Raw genomic sequence first — 19,604 nt, forward strand, 5'->3', positions numbered from 1 at the left:
GTCGTACCATGAAAACCCTCCTAGTGTGTAGGTCTTTCAAGCACCATTCATTTCCAGCATCAAGTTTACAATCTTGCTGTGTATTTGATCCCAGATTGCAGGCCTGCTCGTGGTACCGACAGTCTCTAAATGTTTTATGGTAAGTACAGCCTTCAGTTAATCAGGCCCCCCCCTCCCCCTCTGGAATCATGTATCAGTCAGGGTCCAGGAGGCAGACACACTTGGTAGTTTTAAGAATGGACTTCAAACTGTACGTTTGGTTAAAGCTTGTAGTGAGGGCTGGCAAAGGTAAAGTATGGACCAGCTCCTAGTTATGATGTGTAAATAAACTGTACATCTCAGTTACAAATCACATCTCGTGAGCTCCTGAGCTGTCAAGTCTCGTAGGTTTCTCAGGATTGTTGGTGGACGGCCTGCCTTACATTGAATTACAGTGTTGGATGTTCATACCAAAATGAGTAAAGCTTCAGAGCAGTAATCGATAAATATTCTGCACTTCTACTTTACCAAAAAGCCAACTGGATTGCAACACTATAATGTTTAAAGAGAATCTGTAGACTTGAAATACACGGCCCTTAATTCAAAGTTATGTTGTTTACTTATCTTGCTGCCGTGCCAATATAACATTTAAAGTAGAATATGCGCTAAAAGAGTCAACAATTATCCTAACATTACAGGCTTGTACAAGCCTTTGTTAAACATTTTACAACTGCTGTAGCAAAACAAAAACACCCAGCATAGCTCAGTAGCAGAAACTGATGATTGGTCATGTCAGTGTAGAGAGACACGGGGCAGAGGAGACACACAGCACAGGTGAACCTGTGGCCTTACATGTCAGAGCAGTAGCCGCTGAAATTGCCTCCAGCAGGGTCAGACAGCAAGGTTGGCAGAGAGGTTTATGTGTAAGAGAGTGAGAGGGAGGCAGATGGATGGATGGACAGTGAGGGAAGAAGCCTGTATATGTTCGTGATAGAGAGAAAGAACGAGTGTGTGTGCTGACCAAGCTGCTGAAGTGTTGCTATGAGCCAACTCTGCTTCTACGGGTTGACTGATCTTTGACCCAATAAAAAAACGACTCCTCTACCTCTTTTCATCCTGTCCACAGCCAGCCTGAGCAGCTGCCCATCTATCACACCCTCTACCCTTCTCTTTGACTGCTCGATACAAACAGTACAGCACAGGTCAACTGTTCATGACACTAGATATGGATTTATCTTCACAAGTGTCAGTCATACACAAAAGTACACATACTGCACACAAACTCAGGAAACCAAACAGTGCATGTATTGTTAAACTTATACACAGATATACCTGCAAGAAAAGTCTATTAAAGCATTGATTTTATCTGAGCAATCATAAAGAATATCAAAAGGTAGAAGTGAGACCGTGCAGACTGAAAACATCTCTGCAGTGCTTAGCCGCTCCATGCTGGCATACTAAGTCAACCACAAGGCACAAATTGATGATTGTTTTAATCAACAACATCTTTAAATCTTCTTAAAAATATCAATAGAAAAGCAGAAGATTATTGGAAATGCCTTAAAATAACCAAGCAAATAACTGCACTACTTCTACATCTACTTTTTTTATTTAAGATTTATTTTTGGCTTTTAGCCTTTAATAGAGAGAGAGACAGTGGATAGGGTCAGAAATCAGGGAGAGAGAGGGGAGTGACATGCGGGAAGGAGGCCAAAGGCTGGAGTCGAACCCTGGCGACCTGTGTTGAGGACTGTAGCCTCATGCATGGGGAGGTGTGCGCTACCACTGTGCTACCAGCGCTCCCAATAACTGTTTATCTACGGTACTTACTTACACGTGCCAACTGTTTACTTATGACATTTGTGTCATCACGTAAAAGGGGAATAGCTTTTTGTGCTACTGACAAAGCCTGCTAAGGTCAAAAGGTGACTTGTACAAACTAGTTTCATCCACTCATTTATACTGTTGTTCATTAAAGAGCTCATGGTCCCAGAATAAAGTTCTAAAACATCATGCTCGCAGAATGCAGGCCTGCTTATAGTACCTCAAGTCACTAAAAGTAGTATGGGAGGTAGAGCCTTTAATTAACAGGACCCTGTTGGAGTTAACCGGAATCATCAAGTAGTTAAGTTCATGCAGGCACCTTCTTGTCCTTAAAGAGTTAAAGAGGCTCAAAACGTTTCCTTTTGGTTTAAATTTTAGTATTGGCTGGCTTGGGCTTGGACCAGTCCTTAAGTATGCTGCTATAGGCTTAGAGTGCAATCACATTGGGCAAATGTGCAACTGGAGCAGAGCTGAGCCTTCCGAATAGTTTGAGACATCTGTACAAATGAAGATTCATTTATTGATTGACTTGTTCATAATTTCCGTTTTACAAAAATTGATTCATAAGCCATCATTTCTGCAAAGTGGGTCACTCTGAGTCATATCCCTACATAAGCTAAAAGACTAATTAGTACAGTTAACATAAAAACCTTACATTGTTTAATTAAGCATTTGTCAAGAGAGACAGAGAGGTCATAATTGTGTCACTGCATTGAGGGTTGGTGTTAGAATGACTGAGCAAAAACTGTATAACCAGCTGTATACGGTGCAGAGCAGCAGCTGTTCTGGTCCTCAATTACACATCTTACCCAGCCTCCAGGGGTTGAAGCATATGCTAAAGTTGTCAGCCAGAGGAGTTGACCTCACTGTGCACTCATGTCTCACAGGTAACTCAGGCAGACTGGCAGACATCATTAAGGGTTTTTAAATGAAGAAAAAAAAATCATCTGCTTTAGGTAAAAAAAAACGTTTTGCTACAAAAAAGGAAACATCAGCCACGACCTCTGCATTCGCAAAATGAAAGGGAGCTTCCTCCATTGCCTTAAACTCAAGCCTCTGCAACCAAATTACAATCACCTCCTCTGGCAGTTAACTGCATCACTCCTATGCACCAGCTGCCATGACTACCTCCTTCTGTGTCTGGCTTAAAGCTGCAGCCCATGAATCCAACTCAAGCTGAAGCCTCTACAAGCGAAATATAAGGTGTTAGCCCTGCCTGCTCCCGCTAACCACAAAACCTTTAGTCAATGCCTTCACCTTCAGCCACATTAGACTCAACCTCCACCTGCCAAACATTAAGGACAGTTGCATTGAACACTCAGGCTACAACCAGCAACCTGCATCATCTTCCACTGTAGCCTGTCTTACAGCTGTAGCTTCAGCTCATGCATACAACAAAACAACAAAAGGCTCTTAAATTAACATTTTCTTATCACAAGAATCTCCGACCCAATCTGCACACTTTTGGATTCAATGTGGGGTGTCAGGACCTACTTCATTTTCTACCTCAGAAACAGCCTTTCACTTCCCCCGCTTGAAATGAAAGACGAAAAACCTTAAATGCGTCTGTCACAAATCTCCTCATGCTGTCTTATCTGCCTTCAGCCTTTGTCAGCAACCTGCAACTTCTGGCTCCAAATGCAGAGAGTGTTGATCGTGACAACCTCCTACTCCACCTCATGCCTCTACCACACTGTAGCAGTCTCACCCTCAATCTAAAGCCACTTCCAGTGGTCAAAATGAGCTGCTGGTTCCAAATGCAGCCTATTTGGGAAACCAAATGGAAGACAACTGTTTCAAATGCCTCTACTTAAGCCTCTGTCAGCAAAAAAGCAGCTGCCTCAACTTGAAAATTGTTCATCAGCATAGGTTTTCACCAGTGTGTAACGAAAAAAGCTGCCATCAATGCCTTTTAATCATGCCACTGGCAGGACACTGGGACCGTCACCACCGTCAATTTGTGGCTGATAGCAGCAGCTGAATTCCTGTGATCTCAGCCGCTTCTTGCAGTCTTCATCTTCAGTACCGAAGAGAAATAATCAGTCTTCGTCTTCACTGTGCATGAAATACAGCTACCTCAATGCCTTCAGCTTAAAGCTTCCAGCTCTATCCTCTGCCAAGCAGCAAGAGCCACCACCTCCAACTTCAGACTCTGCCACACATCAGCAGTCAATTCCCCAACTTGCAACCTGTACTGTAGAGGTTGCTGCCTCAACCTGCAGCTTAAGTAAAAAGCATTTTTTTATGCAACCACAGCCTAAACAGTACTCAAGAATACTGCTCACAATGCTTCTAAATTAGTCATCTGTCATAAACATACAATGGTGTCAACATCTAGCTGCGCGATATGAAAGACAGACTGATGCAATGCCATGACTTACAGCCTCCTCCACCTGCAGTTGGTGGATAAGAGCTGCAGAAACACCATCAGCTAATAACTCCAGTTACTATTTATTCGACTCATCAGCATCAGGCAACAATCTGCAAGCTTCACACACAATGTGATCTTCTTTCTCTGTTTGTAGCTTCACCCATCAGCCAGCAGCTGCCTCCACCTTTAGCCCCGACTATAAACTATCAGCCCATACTTGTACTTGTGCAATAGGAAAGACAGTTACATCCAGTAATGATAAACAGGCTGTACCAGGATCTGCCAGCACCCTCCTCCTGCAGTTTATGGCTGCATGTTGCCTATCAATCTTTGCCATTCACCAGGGCCCAATGCCAGGTGGAGGCAGCTAATGCACCAACACTGTCACAGTCAGTACGTTGTATTGTAAACAAGAAAAATGAGATTCAAAAGCAGATATTTTGAGCTAAATTCTGGCCTAAAAACTTAAAAAAAAAACATGTTGATGGCTTGCTAAATTAAAATAAATTCTTGCCTGCTCTGTGCTTATCATTCATTTTTTCAAAGTGCAGTTCTTAAGGAATCTTTCTTGGCCTGTAGCTGTGTGTGAGTGCTTTGTAAAAAAGACAAAGATGCTCTGCTGAATCGGCCTACATGAGATACATTCAAGGATGCCATTAGAAATCTTAAATGCACTTATTCACAAAGGAGGACTTGTACTTTTTGCTAAAAGTATGAAGGACGCTTCATAAATAAGTCATCAAGCACACTCAGATACAAAATGCCTTCGGCTGAATCCAAGCCATGGGACACTCACTGTGCCCTAAATCAAAGCTAAGATAACAGATTAAATGACCCTGAAGACAGTCTATGTCTTTTGCCCTCAGAATTATCACATCATTTTATTCTTCTATTTCCTGCTGGGCCCAGTAAGAGGGAGACTGTTCGACCTCTAGTCTGACCCTATTAGAGAGATGGGAGACAAGGACATTTCATGACAGTCTACAAGGTGGCGAAGATGTTTTCAAGTGTAACATTTTTATGTTTGTGTTTCCAACAGAGTGTTGCACTGATAAATATGTGTGATTATATAGAAACAAGGTAGCCCATAATGTATAAGGGTGGGGAAGAAGAAGAAAAAAATGAAAGATAAGTTTTGAACAGAAAATTACACCACAATGCAGCAGTAGAAATGCACCCTGTCCGATCGTTTTATACTTTCTTTTCAGCCCTTCGGTAAAAAATGTGCCTTGATTTCAAACGTGTTATTGCAATCCTCCTCATCCTTATTGACCTAGAAGTCCTTTTGGAAAAAAAACACATTGAAAATGAGGTCAAAATGCCGTCCAAGTTGCCTCAGATATCACTCATGACAGAATAAATACTAATCAATAAACTATTTGGTGTCTTTTACAAACAGTCACAACATCCAAGTACATCAAAAAGAGTTTTAAAAATCTGTACTCCATGTGATCCCCTCACGGTATCTGTAAGTCCTTTGGTGAATTATAGAGAATGGCTATTATTAGAGCCCATGTAGGCCACTTGTCTTCTGGATACTTAAATCTCTTTTATAAACACCTACACATTCTCTCTGATTCACACACTGATGACAGAGGCTGCTATGTAAAGTGACCATCAGAAGTAACTAATCCATTCATACACATTCATACACACCAGACAAACTTGGGGTTAAGTGTCTTCAGTGTCCTCAACAACACATCGGACAAGTTTCTGCAGGAGCTGGGGTTTAAACCCATGACCATCCTGTTGAGACATACTGGCATCTACCAACCGAGCCACAGCCGTTCCAGATGTCACATTGGGGCTAGTGTGCAGCAGGGTGCCAGTTGTTGGGGGTTCGGTGCCTCAATGCTCAAGGGTGACTCGGCAGAAATTGGGAAAGTGACCTGGCACATTTCAGCTACCGGAACAACTTCTAAATTTTGGTTTGAGCTGAGAGTTGAACTAGTGACCCTCCAGTTCTCGAACCAAGTCCGTACACAGCAGTAAGCTAAGTTTTACAGAACTGAACTTTGCGCTATTTCACATTTTTTTTAAGGTACTCATTTTAAGAATCTTTGACAGGAATCCTAATTTGAGGCATTGCCCTCAAGAATTTTTTTTAAATCTCTTTATGTATGAATTACCAGACAACACATTTGGTTTACAAAGACAGCGCTCATTACTTCACTGGTTTTTTTTAATGTGGGGGAAATGTTTGAGCTTGAACAAACCTAAAAGAACAAAACAACAAAAGTGTACATCTGTCACATGCTCTTCTTAAAAGCTACAAGGTTATTTGTAACCATTCAGACATAGAGTACGCAGTGAGAGGCTTTATGAGAAGAAGCCACTTGCTTCATTGTCAGGTGTAAGCAAGGAGCTATGCTTACAGCATCTGTGTCGTCGTCATTGAACAGTTCAATGCTCTTATCTTTTTCTGTGTATGTGCGCTGTCCTCCCTGAGTCTTCCCCCAGTGTGTTTCTCTTCCCTACCTGTCTTCCTCTGCCTGCATTTTCCTAACACATAAACTGCCCCTTTACATTTGTATTCACGTCACTATGCTTCTTCTCTTTGCTATGGATGTTTCAAGAGACTTAGTCTTTGCCTCTCATTTCTCTCTTCTCCTCTCTTTCTACCTGTCTTCCAACCCTCACTTTTACCTCAAAACAATTCCGATTTCACATCTTTAAAAGAATTAATCTCATCGGGAGCGGACAACAGGAACCACCAGAGGATGTAACGGCAGACAACATGTTGACATGTTGAATAATCGAAGCGGAGGAAGTAAGAAGGATGGAGGGAGGAGAGGCCTTTTGTTTTGTTGTTCATTCTTCATATTCTATTGATTCTCTCTAAACACCACACTCTCACCTCTGTTACCTGCATCATGAAGAATGTATAGTTATGCCATGTGTCTGTATGTGTGTGTGTGTGTGTGTGTGTGTGTGTGTGTGTGTGTGTGTGTGTGTGTGTGTGTGTGTGCGCGCATGAGAGTTAATTGCGATAATCTGATAAAATCAAGATTAACTAATAGAGATGGAAACATGTAGGTGGAAGAGAAGGGAGCTATAGGATGCTTGTAGGGCAAACAATCCATGAAGAGTGTGCAGGTAACATCAAGTGTGTGAGAGGAGTGTGTGTGTGTGTGTTTGAGTATGCAGCAGGGGAGAGAGAGAATTAAACAACAGATAAGGATGTTGCCAAAAAAGAAGGCAAAGAAAAAAGTGATGACAAGCTAAAACACACACAAGCACAAATCTGTATCATCTCCAAAGTACTTACTGGCATCCCCATTAGTGGCTGTACGAGCAGCAGTCAATAGTGCTAACCTGTGGTGCTCCTTGCCCACACACACGAGCACACACACAAAAAATGCCTTTCAGTCCCGTTAGCAGTAATGCTCTATAATCATCATGCTTCCAGCTCTGTGCAGATAAAAACCTTAATGTCATTGTGCATCACACACATACAGGCTCCCACACACATTCAACACAACACATTTCCTGTTTGTTGAGATAAGAACATAATGCCATCACCGCTTGGTGATAAAGTTCAAGGAGAGAACTACAGCCGAGCCCTTGAAGTGCCCTTTTAGCTGCAAAATTAAAGTGGAAGGTTGAGGATGCGACGTCGCTCTCTCTATAGGTGTGGGTCTTTGTTTGTTTGAATGCATGAGTTGTGTTGTGCAGTTATACCAAATCTTAAATGACATCATTCATAGGATTTAGTTTGTTGCTACCCTGCGCAGTGCTACAACTTCAGGAGGACTTCTAACATTTTATTTAATTGACCAGATTAAAAAAAGAATAAAAAATCTATTCAACGTGGCTGCCTCCATCGTCCACTTACGGCTCAACGTTTGTGGCATTTATGAATCAATACATGTCCCTTGTTTAGGAGTGCTCGCTGCATAACTCAGTGTAAAAATTTGGCATATGACTAACAAAAGAACAGATTTTCTTGTGACTTACAAAAAACGTTGCCTTTGTTATACTGCTATCATGATAACGTGCCGGTTTCTGATGACTACTCTCTGTTCAAACTTTGGAAAATGCTGAAGGTGAATATCATCACGCAGCACTTTTCTTTGAGGATTTTTTTTTTTCTACAAATATGTTCACATTCTGTCGCTGATTCATTTTGGTTTGGCTGTCTCACCATGACCATTTCTCATTTCCTTTTTTTTTTTCCTATCGTTTGCTCATCACGTGTTTATCCTTCACACTCTATTTCACACATCATCCTTTTTACACTCCTTAATCCAGCACTTCCTTCTGCCTTGCCCTTCGCAATCATGTTGCATTACCTCTAGTGATTTCACTGCCATGAAGGTTTGCACCATGCGTGTGAACATTAATTGTCGATAAAGTGCCGGAGAAATCTACATTGAAGCTGATGGAAGCACTAATAGTTAGTGAGGTTTCGTAAAAAGAAGTCAATACACCACAATTATCTGTTCAAAGGTATTCAAAGGCATGTTCATCTTTCTTCATCCCTACTTCTCTTCGCATCTCACGTCAGCAATAATTTGACCGGGGAGGTTTTCAAATGATCCCTCAACTTATTTCTCGATCCCCCTACTTTCCTCTAACCTCACTTCTTCTTATGCCTTCTTTTTTTTTACCATGTCAGTAACCTACTCTTCCCCTTCTGTCTGCCTATCTCTATCTCGTCTCATAATTGCATGTGTCAACATTCGTTTCTCCTTCTCTATTTCTGATCAAAGTCATCCCAAGAATGACGCAGAAGGTGAAGAAGATGAAGGCAGTACACAATAACAAGCCAAGGAGTTTATTTCCAGTTACCCTCAAATCATACATCATTTTCTACCATTCAATCTACTCTGACAATGTCTGCACCAGCCCACTGGCCTCCACAGCTGAGTGTTTTTATGTGGGAGTCTTTGGAATAAGTTGACGCAAGAAAATTGCAGATAATTTGGCCTTCATGAGTCAGTAAGCAGATACAAAAACAATGCATGGAAGAAGACACAAAGACTGAGAGCAGGTAGAAGATTTTATTTGGTCGTACTGAACAATGGCATCATATATTTGGATTTAAGAATTGTTCAAATTTCTCTTAATTGCAAAAAACATTAACATTTAGTCAACGAGTGCAGAGATGTATAAATTGCCTATGTTAGAGTCCTCCAAATAATTTATAATCATCAGTCAGTCATATAGTGGATGAATGAATCGGCGTCAAAGTTATTCAATCATGAATTACCACAGAGGTGCTCGAGCACATGATAAGGATCAGAGTGACTCGCTGGATCACACGTGAGTGTGAAGATAAAACAAGAATCTTGCAGCCGTATTCCTTTTTTCTTTTTGATCCCTGTAAGCTTAGATCATCCTTATTTTATGAAAAAATAATTAAATAATATAAAACGACAAGATCAAGTAAAATAAGAGAAGATGTGTTCTGCAGTAACATGTGGCTAGTTTTTGAGTGTATCCAAAAGCCCACACCGTGTTTCACAAACAGACCTTCTTTGGCCCTTGAGACCAAAATAAATCAAAAGTAATGCATTATAAACTGGGAAATTCATGCACAGGTTGATGATAGGAAAATACATATTCATCACTGGCAGTGAAGCAGGGCAGAATCACAACATCTGATTTAAGGCTCCATTAGAAGCTCTCTAAATCCCGACCCTTCAGGGATGATGAAAGAATAATATAAACTGTGTTCTAAAAGCTGATCAGATTGACAACAAAATTGAAGTTGAACGAAACACATTTCTAACATAACAGATCAACTTTTAGTTTTCCTGCAGGTTAAACAAAGCAAGGGATTGGACTGTAATGTGTTAATTCTGTACTCATTTGACAGGTTGAATGTCCACAGGATAAAGAGAACAACACGTTTAATTTATACCTTACAAAAACAAACTTGTTGTTTTAGGCCTATTTTTTGTCTAGACATGCCTTTTTTTTAAAGGTTGTCATGGCTACCAGATTGCAAACAAAAAGAACCTCAAATACAAAGTTTGACTGTTTGTAACACATTAAGAAGCAGGGTGATCTTTATCATCAAAGAACCCGAGCAAATTGATACAACATGAAAGGTTTCTACAGTGGCTCAACTTGAAACCCATTGCACTTTTATGAGTCCCATCTAAAGCAGGGGAGTTTGTTGAACTTAAACATGAGAGAAACTGTATGTAAAAAAAGCAACAAAAAAATCAGAGAATGAAGGCTTTAAGAAAGTACACTCCTGAAGCTATGACAGCAACACAACAACTTTTTCAAAAAGCAGCTCCCAGCAGAACCACCCACCCCGAATGTAACAACAAAAATCCCCTCACTGTGGAAGATAACTTCCAAATATCTTCCAAATGCCTTTTCTTCAGGCTATTCTAGGCACGAGGGGTTAGGAGCAGAGATCACAGGGCCTTTATGTGCCATTTCTATCTGAGTTTGGGAAACTGTCAGCAAGAAAAGAAGTAAACAGATGTGGAAATACATATGTGGAATATATTTTTAAAGTCATGCCAGGTTGTGACTGAGCCAAGAAAAGGAAGCAGCAGGTAGTCTGACATGTCAATACACATAAATGCTGTTGTGTTTTTTGCAAACTTTGTGGAAAATGAAAATGTTTCTCCAGTCATGAGAAGCATTCACAGAGTTGTGCCATATCGTTAAGTAAAATATACTCTCGTTAATCATCCAAATATGCTTCATCATAAAAGCCCTCTGACAGCAATGAGAGCAGCCTTTCCTATAAGGACAAACTTTCTCAGCCGTATTCAGCGGATGCATTATTCAACACGTCTACAGAATATTTTCCTTCATGTTTCATTTGCGACATCTGTCATATCTGGAATCATCTCAAACCCCTTTGATGGTCTTTCAAAAAAGAGATGTCAGTTAAAGAGAAAATAGTCCCAAAATGGCAATGTTTTGAAATGTTAACGCTTTCAGATCAAATGGCAAAATTCATATTTTCCACTTCTTTGCATATCTGATAAGAAGTCTGTGTGTTTGTGGGAAAGAGAAAGTGAGAGACGGAGATTAATTCCTCTTGAGTACATTTAGACACGTGGCAATATGCCTAATTTTCAAATACTTTTGTTCATTTAATATTCATTTATCCATTTACATCAAGCTGCTTCAGCCAAGAAATAGTATTGGCAATATGAATAAAGCCATAATCTGGTAGTCTTAGTTTAAGACTGGTACACTGCGAAGTACACTGGGTGTATTTGTACACAGCTGATACTAGTGTTGTAATACTTGACATCAGTCTTGGTCTTAAGATCAGTCTCAAGACCACTTTTTGAAGGTCTTGGTTCCATCTCAGAATCAAAAGCATGTATACTCTTTTTTCAGATTTTACACATATGCATTTATACTAATGGTAATGATATCAAAAAAGTCTGAAACGAGAGAAAACCTCACAGCATAGATGGCAATGATTTTCATTTTCTAAACTCCCTCATGTTATTAGCCCTTTATGAACTGAGGGAGTCCAGGGAAGTCATTCATGACTCATGACAAGCAATATTATTAATAAGACAATGAACCCAGGGCAAGAAACCCACTCTGCTCTTCTGTCGACATGAGGTGGCTGGAAAAGAGAGATGTATGAACATGTGAGGAGCCCAAGGGCTGGTACGGTCACCCACATGTACCAGACTGAAAGAAAACGAGCCATGGAGCAGGAACATGTGAAATAATGCAGAATACTGAAGGAGCATGTTGGTTTTGAGAGAAAACATGTGTGCTTGTAAGGTAAACTGCATGGATGGTATGCCACATTCTACTGAGATCTACTGAACTAAAGCTGTCATCACAAAGAGACAAACAACACCAAATCCAATAAACTACAGCAATGTTACAAGAGAAAGAGCGATAAGAGCATCTCTTAAGCTGAAGAGATGACAGGTCTAATCTGTCATCGTGGTTCAAATATTTTCTGCCTCTCTTTATAGTTTGTTTATTGTGGCCTTTAAATGGCCTTTAAACTATCACAAGATATATCCTTCTTTAGTTCATCTTTCAATCCAACAACCTGACTTTTGATCCGCATGCCTTAAAAACAGTTCAAAGATTTGTTTTGTGTCCTCAGAGTTCAAACGTAACTTTAAATTCTGTTATCTAAAACTGCTACTAGGCCAATAAAAAGATTACGATTATTACATTTATTTCATCAAATCATCTGTTGTCGATACATTTAGTCCACAAATAAGTGAAGGCTGACAACAGAACATTTCATGTTGCTAAAGACTAACCATTGACCTGAACCAATCTTGTGGCAGCCTAATAGATCACACACACCTCAGCTATATTGAGTTTTAAGACCTCCCTCAATTAAGTCAAGTCAAGTCAACTTCATTTATTTAGCAATTTTAAAACAGCCAAGGTGGACAAAAGTGCTGTACAATAAGTTTGTCAAAATACATTTAAACCAAATATCATAAAGAAACATAAAAACAAATTTAACAATTAGTTAAAAAAGTCAATGGCCTTTTCACCTTCCTTTCTTTAAGTGTTCTAAGGGAACACTATAGATCACTTTGTCCTTTATTGTATTCATATCTTCCAGCTGTATTGAGTTTCACTCCCCAGACCAATGAGACCACATAACCACTGGTCCAAATCCTCTCTCTACCTGATTTCCCTCCCCACATATCTGCAGATTTTCAATATCTTCTTTGATCATCGTTTCACAAAGCGTACAAGAACTGCCTTCTTACACCTAAAAAACATATTCCATCATAGTCCACCTCCGCTTTCCCAAATAAACTCCAATACATCCAGAACTCTGTTGTATGCATGTTCGCCCACAACCAAATCCTGAGAACACTGTCTTTCAAAAATCCTGCTCCTCAATCACAAAGCCCTTAACCCCAAGCCCCCTCCACCCTCCTCAACGTCCTCCACTGTCACTCATTCATTTCACCAACCTCTTGTCTCCAACCAACAATCAAAACTTAAAGGGTTCAGAAACGTCTCTCTCACTATCGCCTCCCTCTGGAACTCCTCAAAAAACACATTCAAGGCTACAATGAAATATCCACGTTCGAATCAATGCTCAAAACTTACCTTTTTAAACAAGCCTTTCTTAAGATTTATTTTTAGGCTTTATTGTAGAAATCAAACAGGGGATGGAGTCAGAGAGAGGGTGGGGATCACATAAAGGGAAGGAGTCACAGGTCGGATTTGAAGCCAATCCGCCCTCCCTCTTGGACTATAGCCTCATTGCATGGGAGGTGTGCACTAACAACTAAGCTACCAGCACCCCTTGAAAAAGCCTTTAATGTGTGATAGCTGTGAAGACCCCTGCTTAGAGTGTGTGTCTGGGCTCATTTCTTGTCTTTGAGGTGGTGATGTATCCTGTCTGATCTGGAGCACCTGGGCCCACTGCCCCACCCAGAATAAAAAGCCCAGTTTCTTGTGCATCTTGGACTCTCTTCTGCCTGGCTAACGCCAACATCCCTTTTGCTTTGGTTCTTCTGTTCGTACACTCTTCAGCATCACACACCATAATGCTTTTTCACACATCTGCACATTCCCCACTGATTGTACTGATTTAACACACCTCATTTGTCTTGTTTTGGATTGATTTAACTTATTATTGTAATAAATTAATCCTTTTCTTTTGTAAAAACTGACTCCTTCCATTGTTTGCCACCCACCACAATCCGGGTTATGACATGGTGCTGTGTTTTAAAAATTCTTATGACATGTATGCAATGGTTAATGTTGAACTTATGTACAGTTTCTTTAAGTACCTAAGAAACACTGTAAATAAGATGTATTAGTTTGAGAAAGACACAATAAGATCATGCACTACCCTACATTCCCTTAATTCTCTGAAATCCAAACTCATCACTCTCTCAACCTGCCATTCCTCCTCTCTGTTCCTTCTGCCAAGTCTTGTAAAGGAAAAGCATCTTCTCGTCTAGCTTCAAGGCCTAATGCATCTGGGTGGGAGGTTCTCTGTGATAAATGACCTCACAAAACAACTCTGCCTGTAAAAAACAAGGCTCCAGTCATCTCTGCCTGCCTGCCTGCCTGCCTGCCTGCCTGCCTGCCTGCCTGCCTGCCTGCCTGCCTGCCTGCCTGCCTGCCTGCCTGCCTGCCTGCCTGCCTGCCTGCCTGTCTGTCTGTCTGTTTGTGTATCTGCCTGTCCGTGTATCTGCCTCTCTCTTCTTTATCCCTCCTGACCATCTTGGCAGGAAAAAGAAGGAGTTATTTAATCATCAGTTTTATCAAGCAATCTTTACCATCTCCAGACACTTCATCTCAGAATCCTCTCTCCCTTCCATGTCGGGCTCAATTAGATTAAATGACTGCTTTGTCAACCTTGCTAAAGCAGAGGGAGACATTTCTGAAAACTAATTTGGCTTCATTAAAGGGGGGGAGCAACACCTCTGTATTCTATAGGCTAATAGCTAAAGCAATTTTCCACTTCTTTTTAAGATCCAATCTCATGGGAGGAATGAAAGTGTGGTACTAAATTGTACTCGATCCTTCCAGTCCACACATTTCTCTTTGTGTTGTCATAGGCTATGTTGTCTATTTAAAACTAGTGCCCCAAACTCTGTTATTTCAGGAGTCAGTAAGGTTAATTATGTCTAAAGGGACACAGATGACCTAACCTTGGTTCATCCTGTTCAGTGGGATGTGGTTAATTATGTTCCCAAATCTGCAGTCTAAATTGTGGAGTGGTATTAGTATTTCACATGCAAAACCTGTAAGTGACAACATACTGAAGCAAAAATTAAGAGGGAAAGTAGTAAAGGACGTCTGTCTTATGTTATCTTTGTATTATCTCTTTTTTCATTACTCTTTAAATTTACCTTTTAATTCCTATACTGTATATTTCAGATAGTTCATGTATTATTTATTTTCAAATGCATACTGAATCTAAACCAAAGTGTGCACACTAATACTAAACTTGACAACTATTAGACAATATCTCAGCTGTTGAAAACGTAAGGCCCTGACACCCCAAGGAGATCGTCAGCCGTCAGTCCAACAGTTGTCGCCCTAGTCTTTATGGTGTGTCCAGCTCTGTCACTAATTGTACCCCATTTGCCTGTTTTGGCCAATTCGAAAATGTGCCCCTTTAGTCTGCTGCTGAAAAGATAGACATAGAGATAAATAGATAAAATGGGTAACTTGAAAAAGCATGTCCTATCTTAATATTGTGACTTATCTCGAGCAATATATGACTTGCTGTTTGTCTGTATGTTGAAATAAGATTTTGAAGTTTGAGTTTGTTCACTAAGACCAGCCACTCAGGAAGTAATAAAGATCATCAGGTGTGAGCTGTGGCTCAGCGGTAAGGTCGGTCATCTCTCAACAAAAGGTCGGGGGATTTAATCCCTGGTTCCTGCCGTCCCATGTGGAACCTCAAATTGCTCCTGCAGGTGCGTTTGCATTGTGTGAATGTTTATGATTGGAATTAGTTAATACTGGTGGACACTTCACGTAGCAGCCTCTGCCGTCATTGGGTGAATGTGACAAGCCATGTAGAAGAGCTAAGAGAGCTATAAAAGCCCTTCACAAGTCCATTTAAGCATCCATCAAAGGACTTATCGAGGGTTTTGCTTTACAGCCTGTGAATATTCACAGTGTCTTTTTTCAGCAAATAATGTACCATTTTTTTTACCAACAAAACCAGCATTATGAAACAAAGATAACAAGAGTCAGACTACAGAGGATATCAGTGCTGGGTTTCTGCAAAAAAAGTGGCGGAGGAAGATGAAGTTGATCCAACCAAAGAGTTGGGTTACAAGATTTTCAAGCTTTTGTTTTCTCTGCTATCTAGCGGTCAAAAATCCCTTACAGCATGCTCAAAAAAAGGTTTCCCTCAGCACCATCCGAGTGTGTTGAACCTCAACACACATTGTCATAGTCCTCAGAGACACACAACACCACCCCATCATTCACCCCCTCCCTGTCACGCCTCCAACCAAATTAGATTGTGATTGCTCTTTCTGAGGTCACTTTTAATTAAACCGAGATGAGAACATGACACATGGGATTATAAACCCCATCCTACCGCTTCAAATTATGAATTCTTAACTAATTCTTGAGCCTATTGCTTTCAACCATGACCTCCGTGTCATTTATGTATAAGCGCAAAACAGGAACTCCCCTAATTGTCTTCTGCAGATATAAAGAGCACAGCGGCAGAGGGGTGGGTGATGTGCATGTATGAAAAAGAGAAAACTTGAAAGACATCTTTAGGTAAATAAATCTTTCTTATTATTCATGCACTCTTTTTTATGTAAGCTGAGGAATGCACCTCATTTGAGGCTGTGCACCATCATTAATACTGACTTGACAAGAAAGAGAGAGACAAAAGAGACCAGGGGAGCAAAGACAATTTTTTTCTGATTAACCATGTACATTATTATGAGCGTCGTGCTGTGCTCAGGGCATCATGAATAATACTGTATTAGACTTGGGAGGCCTAGCTGTTGTAATTTTAGCAGATCTATTTAATTGGTAGAGACACAGAAAGCTTCCTTGAGTCAGAGAAACATCCATGTGCCTTGTAACCTGATTAATATAAAGGCCATGTGGGGAGAAAGTCATTTAAAATACACTTGTTGACTTCATATAAACATTTGTCATGTCAAACCGGGACTGTGGTGTTGATGTGTACTGCAGGGTGTTAAAGATTGCTTTACTTTTTGGTAGAATATCATGGATATAGACTACCTGGTGACTTTTGCCTTATTCTTCCCAATTGTCTCTCTATATGTCTTCTGGCAGTGAAAGTGAACAGCAGACATACTAAACTAGATTAAGTTTGACCATAAAATATATTCCTTATTGACTCCAGTCCAGCAGAAGTAGCAATAAGATACAAAATTGTTTTCCATTGCTGTGTCACAACATTTCGATCCTCCCCCTCCCATTGGCAAGAGGTGAGTTCTCTGGAGAATATCCTGCTGTGTTCTCACATAAGCCCACTCTGACTTGCTACGGTAAAAATACGAGGAGTCTGTTTTTCATGAGTTTTCTTCAAGTGTGAAAGCCCTAACAAATGAGGTTGAACTCCTTACCTCAGTGATAAAGGCCTTGGCGGAAGCGGGGCTCATGAACAGCACGGCTCTGCGTAGTGTGTCCCTGTAGCGGTGTAGCTCCTCCACGCGCATTGTTCTGAACATACTTGTAATCATCATGTTGATGTTAGATTCCACCTTCTGAAGGGACACGTCCATTCCCTGCTGAGATGTCCGGTCCAGGAAATCCTCGATACCGCGGATATCTGGAGAAGGAAAGACAGAGTTTTGACTGAATACTCAGATTTTTTGATTATATAAATATGATATTTGGAAATGCAGGAAAAATTAACTCCCAAGGCGGAAAGACAACCATGTACGTACTCAAAAACACAGGAACTGCTTTAACTGATTGCTTTTCCATCATAAACAGTTCCAGTATACATCTCAAACCATAAACTCTTGCTCACAGTTAAAACTTGTCCATCCTTAGATGCACTTTTTGTATGATAGTGTTCGTACAGTTTATACAGACTTACATCTTAAAGATGTATTTATATATATATTTTTTTACATTCTTATATTTTTATCTAATTTAATTTAGCATTGTGATTTTCTTCTGCTATCCTGCTTTTCTGCTGTAACACTGTAACTTTCTCTGTTTGCAAGATGAATAAAGGATTATCTTATCTTTTCTGATCTTCACTTGCTACCAGTAAATTGTGTCCTTTGTTTTATTCCGCTAAGGCTTTGTTGACAGCAAAACTTTACTTCTGTCAGAACTAAAACGCTTTCCTTCTGATAACTCGAATATACAAAACATTTTGAAGACATCGCCTTTCTTAGAGACAAGCAAACATAAATACTAAAGCATATGGTGGTGATTCATCAAAACTCAGACAGACTACAGACATTTACTAAAAAAAGTTAAGGTCCATTTTTCCAATTTAAGTTGTTTAAAAGGCGTGTATGTCTACGTTTGTCTGGCTTATTTAGTTGATTAACATGCGTGGTTAACATCTGGTTCTCCTCCTCTTTACTGGTGCAATCAATATACCAGTATAAAATGCTCAGGGATGTCTTTTTCTGTGAAGCAATTTGTTACCAGTAACAAATCAATAACTACAAGCTACCGCCACTATCACCCACTGTGAGCGGCTGTGGCTCAGGTGGTAGAGTCGGTTGTCTCTCAACCGGAAAGACGAGGAAAAGCGCTACAAGCTGAACCCTAAGATAAGTATAAGTAGTGACTGGGACCAGGCTGACGGCACTACTTTTTAACCCCCCTTCTACCTCATCAGGACTTACAGTAATCAGCTTTTTAAAGAACAAGGTGGCATACAGTTAATCAAATCAACTGTTTGGCGTAAAAGAGTTACACAGCTGATTTACACAGATTTTACGTTTGCAAATGTAACACTTGCTTACGCTCTTGTGATGTTAAAGTTTTGCTTTAAATTAACAAAAAGTCTTTTTTTTTTACTCTAAAGCATTTTTTATGTCGTCTGTGGGTATGGATCTGTGTAGACATCAAATCGCTAAAAAACTCCAAGGCACTGTGTTTTGAACCTGACAAAAAGGCCTTGATTTTCATTCTATGGCCATGCAAACTTTAAAGCACGTTTTAGTATCATGTCTTCATCAGGTAGCCTTCAGCTTGACTCCATGACAACTACGATATGTTAATTATTTAAAATAGAGTTAGTGCTTTCTTTTGTGTGATGTCAGAGAAAGATTTGTTTTCATGTTGAACATTTAAGAAACCCTTCACTGTTACAACAGAGGTCATGAGGCAAAATGTGTTGCTATTTCTTTGTAACCCACTGGGACACCGTGAGATCCAATACATAATGACACTGTTGGACTTTTTGATTAACGAACCAAACCACTGTAATTATCTTCATTAACAATTATTTGTGTTCGATGAATAAACCCTCATGCTGGTGTCTGTATCTCGACTGCCTGGCCTGCTCTGTTCTTAATGAGCTACATTGCAGGTCAAGGTAATCCTAATTAAGGCACTTTGGTTGAGACCACTTCTAATGATGTCGGAGGATGTGTTCCTGTGTATGTGTATGTGTATGAGTGGCTATGTAAAGCAACTACCTAATGATGTATTTGATATGGAAAACGGATGACACCGCCGTCATTGCCAGTGTCACGGCTTTGCAATTAACTGGATTGATTAGACTTGTTCAGGGCCACGGGGCTGGGGTGATGGTGTGATTGCATCAATGCCAAATTTTGGAGGTTTAACAACGTATTAAGAGGAGAGACATAATGCAACATCAGTGATTCAGAGAGAAATTAATACCGAGAGAGGGCAAACAATCCCATGTGCACACCCGCACACATGCCACAAATTCTAAAAGGCAATTCAAAAGTTTAACAAAACAGTTTGTGTAACATGAGACATAAAAAACAACTTTTACCAAACCTTGAAGATTACCAGCCTGACCTTAAAGACTTGACAA

General features: G+C 40.2%; 1 protein-coding gene across 4 annotated transcripts in view; it reads right to left on the reverse strand.

Annotated features, from left to right (window-relative positions):
• Positions 1–19,604, reverse strand: part of grid2 (glutamate receptor, ionotropic, delta 2) — a 475,776-nt gene that overhangs the window by 179,354 nt on the left and 276,818 nt on the right. For all 4 annotated transcript variants that reach the window (XR_013781008.1, XM_079365815.1, XM_079365816.1 and 1 more), the window contains exon 4: positions 17,191–17,396. Coding sequence is in view for 3 of the 4 variants with exons in the window: in XM_079365815.1 (XP_079221941.1) it covers positions 17,191–17,396 (206 nt within the window). In the remaining variant the exon portion in view is untranslated. The remainder of the gene's footprint in view (positions 1–17,190; positions 17,397–19,604) is intronic.

Source organism: Symphodus melops (assembly GCF_947650265.1).
Source record: "Symphodus melops genome assembly, chromosome: 1".
NCBI lineage: Eukaryota > Metazoa > Chordata > Actinopteri > Labriformes > Labridae > Symphodus > Symphodus melops.